Source organism: Manis javanica, chromosome 15, assembly GCF_040802235.1.
Source record: "Manis javanica isolate MJ-LG chromosome 15, MJ_LKY, whole genome shotgun sequence".
Taxonomy (NCBI): domain Eukaryota; kingdom Metazoa; phylum Chordata; class Mammalia; order Pholidota; family Manidae; genus Manis; species Manis javanica.
Window position 1 is genome coordinate 39241923 of NC_133170.1, and position 8806 is coordinate 39250728.

The window sequence follows — 8806 nt, forward strand, 5'->3', positions numbered from 1 at the left end:
GGCGGGGCACGTGGGGAGGGGGCAGGATCGGGGAGAGGGTGAGAGGAGGTGAGTAGGGGACACGGGTGGGGAACCATAGGGGGTGGTAGAGGAGAGTGAAATATGTGGGGAGGGGGACAGGGCGGGGGGCAGGTGTGAGGGGCATGGATGGGCGACACGGCAGGGACTGTGCGGCAGGCCCTAAGGAGACCGCTTTCTGTTTTGTCAGGGGTCCTGGGGGACTCACCAGACCTCGCCCGGCTCTGAAGAATGGTGGCGGGAACAGTGGGGGCGGAGGAGGTGTCAGGAGGCAGCATGCTTTGTGGCTGCCACGCTTCCTCTGGTCCAGGCCAGGAAGGGCTGTTCAGAGAAAACTGCTGCTCATCAGCACAGTGCCAGTGCTGGGGTCTCCGACAAGCCACCTGCCTGGGGGAGGGCCACACTGCCACCCCAGGCTTCTGTATCTGATTACTTTTTTTTTTATTATTATTAAGGTATGATGATATACAGTCTTATGAAGGTTTCACATGAAAAAACAATGTGGTTACTACATTTACCCATATTATCAAGTCCCCACCCAGACCCCAGTGCAGTCACTGTCCATCAGTGCAGCAAGATGCCACAGATCCACTATGTGCCGTCTCTGTGCTACACTGTTCTCCCCGTGATCCCCCAAACCACGTGTACTAAACATAATACCCCTCAGTCCCCTTCTCCCTCCTTCCCCACCCGCCCTCCCACACCCCTCCCCTTTGGTAACCGCTAGTTTATTCTTGGAGTCTCCAAGTCTGCTGCTATTTTGTTCCTTCAGTTTTGCTTCATTGTTATACTCCACAAATGAGGGACATCATTTGGCATTTGTCTTTCTCCACCTGGCTTATTTCAGTGAGCATAATGTCCTCCAGCTCCATCCACATTATTGCAAATGGTAGAATTTGTTTTTTTCTTATGGCTGAATAGTATTCCATTGTGTATATATACCACATCTTCTTTATCCATTCATCTACTGACAGACACTTAGGTTGCTTCCATATCTTGGCTATTGCAAAAAGTGCTGCCATAAACATAGGGGGGCATATGTTTTTTTGAATCTGAGAAGTTGTATTCTTTGGGTAAATTACAAGGAGTGGGATTCCCGGGTCAAATGGTATTTCTATTTTTAGTTTTTTGAGGAACCTCCATATTGCTTTCCACATGGTTGAACTAGCTTACATTCTCACCAGCAGTGCAGGAGGGTTCCCCTTTCTCTGCATCCTCGCCAGCATTTGTTGTTCTTAGACTTTTCGATGCTGGCCATCCTAACTGGTGTGAAGTGATATCTCATTGTGGTTTTAATTTGCATTTCCCTGATGATTAGTGATGTGGAGCATCTTTTCATGTGTCTGTTGGCCATCTGAATTTCTTCTTTGGAGAACTGTCTCTTCATATCCTCTGCCCATTTGTTAATTGGGTTATTTGCTTTTTGGGTGTTGAGGCGTGTAAGTTCTTTATATATTTTGGGTGTTAACCCCTTGTCGGATATGTCATTTACAAATATATTCTCCCATACTGTAGGAATGCTTTTTGTTCTGTTGATGGTGTCCTTTGCTGTGCAGAAACTTTTTAGTTTGATGTAGTCCCATGAGTTCATTTTTGCTTTTGTTTCCCTTGCTCAAGGAGATGCATTCAGGAAGAAGTTGTTCATGCTTATATTCAGGAGATGTTTGCCTATGTTGTCTTCAAAGAGTTTTATGGTTTCATGACTTACATTCAAGTCTTTGATCCATTTCGAGTTTACTATTGTGTATGGGATTAAACAATAATCCAGTTTCATTCTCTTGCATGTAGCTGTCCAGTTTTGCCAACAGCAGCTGTTGAAGAGGCAGTCATTTCCCCATTGTGCATCCAATGCACCTTTGTCATATATTAATTGACCATATATGGTTGGGTTAATATCTGGGCTCTCTAGTCTGTTCCATTGGTCTATGGGTCTGTTCTTGTGCCAGTACCAAATTGTTTTGATTACTATGACTTTGTAGTAGAGCTTGAAGTTGGGGAGCATAATGCCCCAAGCTTTATTCTTCCTTCTCAGAATTGTTTTGGCTATTTGAGATCTTTTGTGATTTCATATCAATTTTAGAATGATTTTCTCTAACTCATTGAAGAATGCTGTTGGTATTTTGATCGTGATTGCATTGAATCTGTAGATTGCTTTAGGCAGGATGGCCATTTTGAGAATATTAATTATTCCTGTCCATGAGCACGGATGTGTTTCCACTTATTGGTATCTTCTTTAATTTCTCTCATGAGTGTCTTGTAGTTTTCAGAGTATAGGTCTTTCACTTCCTTGGTTAGGTTTATTCCTAGGTATTTTATTATTTTTGATGCTATTGTGAATGGATTTGTTTTCTTGATTTCTCTCTCTGCTAGTTCATTGTTAGCGTATAGGAATGCCACAGATTTCTGTGTATTAATTTTGTACCAGTAACTTTGCTGAATTCAGATATTAGATCTTGTAATTTTGGGATGGATTATTTAGGGTTTTTTATGTACAATATCATGTCTTCTGCAAACAGTGACAGTTTGACTTCTTCCTTGCCAATCTGGATGCCTTTTATTTCTTTGTGTTGTCTGATTGCCGTGGCTAGGGCCTCCAGTACTATGTTGAATAGAAGTGGGGAGAGTGGGCATCCTTGTCTTGTTCCTGATCTTAAAGGGAAAGCTTTCAGCTTCTTGCTGTTAAGTATGATGTTGGCTATGGGTTTGTCATATATGGCCTTTATTATGTTGAGGTACTTGCCCTTTATCCCCATGTTGTTGAGAGTTTTTATCATGAATGGATGTTGAATTTTGTCAAATGCTTTTTCAGCACATATGGAGATGATCATGTGGTTTTTGTCCTTCTTTTTGTTGATGTGGTGGATGATGTTTATGGATTTTCGAATGTTGTACCATCCTTGCATCCCTGAGATGAATCCCACTTGATCATGGTGTATGATCTTTTTGATGTATTTTTGAATTTGGTTTGCTAATATTTTGTTGAGTATTTTTGCATCTGTGTTCATCAGGGATATTGGTCGGTAATTTTCTTTTTTTGTCATGTCTTTGCCTGGTTTTGGTATTAGAGTGATGCTGGCCTCATATAATGAGTTTGGAAGTATTCCCTCCTCTTCTACTCTTTGGAAAACTTTAAGGAGGATGGGTATTAGGTCTTCACTAAATGTTTGATAAAATTCAGGGGTGAAGGCTTTTGGTCAAGGGGTTTTGTTCTTAGGTAGTTTTTTGATTACCAGTTCGCTTTTGTTGCTAGTAATTGGTCTGTTCAGATTTTCTGTTTCTTCCTTGGTCAGACTTGGAAGGTTGTATTTTTTTAGAAAGTTGTCCATTTCTTCTAGGTTTAGCATGTAATTTTTCATAGTATTCTCTAGTAATTCTTTGTATTTCTGTGGTGTCCATAGTGATTTTTTCCTTCTCATTTCTGTTTCTGTTTATGTGTCTAGACTCTCTTTTTTTTCTTGATAAGTCTAGCTAGAGGTTCATCTATTTTGTTTATTTTCTCAAAGAACCAGCTCTTGCTTTCATTGATTCTTTCTATTGTTTTATTCTTCTCAATTTTATTTATTTCTGCTTTAATCTTTATTATGTCTCTCCTTCTACTGACTTTGGACCTCATTTGTTCTTCTTTTCGAGTTCATTAATTGTGAGTTTAGACTGCTTATATGGGATTGTTCTTCTTTCCTGAGGTAGACTTGTATTGCAATATACTTTCCTCTTAGCACAGCCTTGGCTGTGTCCCACAGATTTTGCGGTGTTGAATTATTGTTGTCATTTGTACCCATATATTGCTTGATCTCTGTTTTTATTTGGTCATTGATCCATTGGTTATTTAGGAGCATGTTGTGAAGCCTCCATATGTTTGTGGGATTTTTCATTTTCTTTGTGTAATTTATTTCTAGTTTCATACCTTTGTGGTCTGAGAAACTGGTTGGTACAATTTCAATCTTTTTGAATTTACTGAGGCTCTTTTTGTGGCCTAGTATATGATCTATTCTTGAAAATGTTTCATGTGCACTTGAGAAGAATGTGTATTCTGTTGCGTTTGGGTGTAGAGTTCTGTAGGTGTCTGTTAGGTCCATCTGTTCTAATGTGTTGTTCAGTGCCTCTGTGTCCTAACTTATTTTCTGTCTGGTGGATCTGTCCTTCAGAGTGAGTGGAGTGTTGTAGTCTCCTAGAATGAATGCATTGCATTCTATTTCCCCTTTTAATTCAGTTAGTATTTGTTTCACATATGTAGGTACTCCTGTGTTGGGAGCATAGATATTTATAATAGTTACTGGATCTGATTTCTAAGCTGCTAGATGTGAGGGCAGCTCCTGTCTGCTATCTGACATGGCCCTCCCCTGGCCGTCACTGAATACGGTGGTTAACAAACAAGCAGACGGTATGGACACTGTGACCAAATGAAGTCCTTTTCAGGGACTGGCTCGTCACTTGTAGATGTGGCAAGGAATGCAAAGTGCAGGCTTAAAATGTGCTCTCAGTGGGTGAAGAGAAGGAAGATATGTTGATTACTTTGATATTGTGCTCTGAAGGAATGGCTCAGAGAGGGGATAGCCAGGCCTGGAGGAAGCATTGATTATAAGAGACCCCGAGCTCTGCTTTAAAATACATGTTTGACTATAGACACACACTCATGTCCCCTATGCTCACTAAAGAGTCACAGTTTAATGTCTTAATACATGGTGGTGAGGGGAGGGGAGGCCATGCCCCCTGAGAGCTTCATTTTCACATGGAATCTTGCCCATGTTCAAGGCCAGTGTATGTTCAGTGTGAAAGTGCACCTTACAAGTAGGGTACAGATCATTAGTCTGTGCCCAGTCAATTCCTGCCAAGCAGGCACCCCCTAGAAGCGAGCCCCCAGATCAAGACACATGACTCCCCAGTACTGAGGAGCCCCACAAGCCCCTGTGTGATTGCCACCCTCTGCGCTCTCCACCGTCCTGACTTCTAACCCTTCTGGAACTTTATACACATGGAATCATGCAACATGAACCCGTGTTTGGCTTCTTTTGCTCAACACAGTGTTTGTGGTGGGGTCATCCAGGTTGTTGTTCATACTTGTTACTGCTGAACAGAGGCCCGTTGTGTCTAGACCACAATCTACTTACCACTCTGCTGCTGCTCAACATCGATCGGGTTCATACCACTATACAGTGACCAGAATGGCTAGATGTGCAGGACAGGGGACAAATGCGGCAAGAATGTGGAGCAAGCAGAACTCTCACATGTTGGCCAATGGGAGCGTGAGTGGATTCAACCTTTGTGGAAAACTGCCTGGCACTGTCTACTAAAGCTGAAACTAGGCATTCAGTGCAGCCCTGCAATTTTACTCACAAGTATTTACCAACACAAAAATGGGTGTATAAGCACACACACTAGAATATTCATAGCTATAATACCCATAATCACCACAGGCTGTGATTTTTCAATGCCCAGCTTTGGCCACATGATGTACCCACACCCCCACCCCCTCACCATCCCTCTGATCTCAGAGAACACAGGCAGCTTGCCTACCGCATGTCTCTCAGCCCTGAGCCCAGTGTTCAGTCTTATCTCCTGGAGTCTGGTGCTCACCTATTTTCTGCCCTGTGTCCAGCACCTGCCTTCAACACCAGGCAGCTGGTGGGTGCTCCCCAGAGGGCACCAGGGCATGTAGGCTGCTTGTGCCAGTGTCCCCAGGAACAGGAGCCCCCCAGTCCTGGCTCCCAGTGGGGAAGCCGTCCACTGGCCTGTGCCAATGGTCTCAGATCTCTCAGACCCAATGCCCCCTTCTGTAAGCAATATTTTGTAATGACTCCTTTATTACACTGAAATGAAATTCATAAAGAATACAACCTACCTATGCAATTAAAGAAATCAATATAATGCTCTGAATGTAATATAAAAAAGCAAGATGTAAGAAAAGTGAAATATGACTTAAAACTGTGTATTTTGGTAAGTGGTTGGGCTCATCAGAGAACATGATGTTGTAGTTACATGCCTGCACCTACGAGTGAATCACTGTGAATGCCACAGCTACGAACACAGGGTGTGGCATCAGCAGCTTGAACATGAGTGACCAGCTGCGATTTTCCTGAAATGCAAACAACACTGGGTAAAATCCCTAGCCAAAGACAATCATTATACAGCAGCCGCAGTCTCCGAGAGCTCAGCTCATTGTTACAGCAGTTCAGAAAATACTGATATGAAGGAGAATTAGGTCCTGGGCTGAGGTAATTATCTACAGGTATGAATATTCCACATGACATTTGAAAATCATGTGGGATGTGTGACTCTGTGCCACTCTGCAGGACCTACTCACCCTGACCCAGCTTAGCAAAGGCAGTGCCACTATCAACCCCAGCCATTATGACAACCAAAAAGGACCATTTCCAAGGTGGCCACACTGGAAATGGTCAGCCTCGCCCATGCCTAGGGATTGGCTTAGTCACAGGCAGTTCCACAGAATCCTGCACTCCAGCACCAACGGCACCCACCCCAGGCCATGGACATTACCAAGAGACTGAAGGAATTCAGGGAAGCAAGGCAGAGGAGGCCACCTCTGGGGACGGACACCAGAGGCATTCTGGAAAAGATGGCATGTGAGCTGGGTCTGGAAGCTCAGGGAAGATTCAGGCAGGAAATCTTTGAGACCCAAGAAATATCTGAGATGTCCTGGGTGCTTGAGCTGGGCCTTGAAGGACTGGGTGGGGGAGAGGGAAACCCAAGGAGATGATGAAAGGCGGGGAGACCATGTTCTGCTCAGGGCCACCTTGATTGCAAGAAAAGAAGCCCCTTCACCCTGGCTGGGGGAACAGGGAGATTCACCTAAAGCTAATAAATGTTACGAGGAGGTGGGACCAAGACATCAGAGGGACAGGACACTGCTTGCATTTCCCTCCTGCACCCCCTGAGCCTCTCCTCTGCTTCTTTCGGTGCAGGGTCCATTCTGTCTCCTGTGTCTTCACCCCCATCCCCTGTGACCACTGACCCAGTCTTGCTTCGACCCTTTCACCTCAAGTGTCTATGCTTTGGGCTTGAATATTCCTTTGTGGCTTTTACTGCAACCATCCCCTATAGGGGGACCACTCCGATTGCCTGCACACCTTTTCCAGCCAAGTTGCAGTCGTCAGATGGCTGTGCACAGCCTGCCCAGCACTGTTGGCAGCAGGGTCTCGGAACCTTTTGCTGATCAACCAAGGTGATGGGTGAAGAGGCCCTGGAAGGGGTAGAGGCAGGCAGGCACCCCAAGTACGCTAGCTAAAGCACAGAAGCAAGACAGCTCAAGGTGCAGGACTGGCGGAACAGAGGTTCTCAGAAGAGCAGCAAGGTGAGGATGGCTGGCAGGTTAGTTTTTGGGGCTTGATTGGGCAGTTTGGGCTGCTCCACAAAGAGTTTGGGCTTTATTCAAAAAGCACTACAGAGCCACCAAGTTGCTGAGTACAGGAGGGTCTGCTCAAAGTGGTGCTAGGAGGACTGTGTGCCAGAAAGGCAGGCAAGGACAGCAGAGAAGGGAGCAGGCAGCCGGTGTGGCCGTGGCCTGTCAGGCCTGCCACAGGTGGAAGCAGAGAGGACAGAAAGGAAAGGCCCTGTGTAGACACTACTGCAGAGAAGGAACCCGGGGTGGCACACTTAGAGTGCATGAGAAGGACGGATGAGATGGAAAAGTCGGAGGAGGCGCTAGTTTATAGGGAAAACTTCCCAGTTTGGTGTTAGGCGTTTGTTCATCTGAGCACATGCTTTGCCAGCCCCAGGCCAGGCCTTCTGGGCACAGAGAGATGCCTAAATGGTGCCTCTGGCCTGCAGGTGGTAAGGCCCGTGGAGCTTCAGGATGGCCAAGGCCCTCCTGCTCATGTCCCACTCTGCCCTCTCATACCCAGCCAGTCCTGGAAACTTGTACTCATTCATCAAGGACTGTCAGGTGCTGCCTCCACCCGGAAGCTTTCCTTGACTTCCCAGGCCAAGGTTGAGGGGTCCTGTTATATTTTCTTCTGGGTTTACCCCTGTGTTACTCTTATCCATGGGGTGAAACTATTTCCTTGTATCACCCTAAACTTAACTGGGAGGATGGGAGCTGATTTTAATCCCCAGGGTCTAGCACAGTATCTGACACATACTAGATATTCCACAAATGTTTGCTTAATATTATTAATTAAAAGTAAAAAACTCTTTCTATATGCCAGTCACCATTTAAGTGCTTCACATTTATAAATTCACCTAATCCAGCAACCCTGAGAGTTAAGTACTATTATTATTCCCATCATTCCCATTTTACAGATCAGTTAACTGAGGCAAAGAGATGAAGCAACTTGCCTGAGGTCATACAGACTGTAAGTGGCGCGGCCAGGATTTGACCCAGCAGTCTGGTTCTGAAGCCTTCCTCTTGATCTCTACACTCTGCCCTCTTTATTTGGGGGGAAGTGAGGGCCAGGAGCTAAGAAGGCCAGGGCCTCCTGTGACAACAACCCGACACAGATGGCTTGCTGCCTCCCGCCAGACAGCAGGAGCACCAGACCTGAGCAGGGCTCACTTCATTGACTCTGCCAGGATAGATGGCTGTGTGACATGACCACAGAGTTGCCTCGTCTGCTGTGCTTCTGTCAAGCCACTCGCATTCAGCAGGGGAACACCATGGCCTAGCTGGGAGTGGCAGGCCTGCTCCTGCTGGCAGGGGCTGCTTCTCTCTCTCAGTGGTAAAATAGCCATACTGTCATATAACTTGACATTAATGTCAGTGGTGTCCCTCCTCAAGTTTCTCCAAGGTTCTTTCCTGGAGTGCGGAGTGGGCCGCGAGTGTCTGGGCGTGTGG

General features: G+C 45.5%; 1 protein-coding gene across 11 annotated transcripts in view; it reads right to left on the minus strand.

Moving 5' to 3' along the window:
• COLQ (collagen like tail subunit of asymmetric acetylcholinesterase) overlaps positions 1-8806 on the minus strand; it is a 76729-nt gene that overhangs the window by 36889 nt on the left and 31034 nt on the right. For 10 of the 11 annotated variants that reach the window (XM_073223473.1, XM_073223470.1, XM_073223471.1 and 7 more), the window contains one exon: positions 227-339. The exons of the other annotated variant lie outside the window; for it this stretch is intronic. Coding sequence is in view for 2 of the 10 variants with exons in the window: in XM_073223465.1 (XP_073079566.1) it covers positions 227-339 (113 nt within the window). In the remaining 8 variants the exon portion in view is untranslated. The remainder of the gene's footprint in view (positions 1-226; positions 340-8806) is intronic. 11 annotated transcript variants of the gene reach the window in all.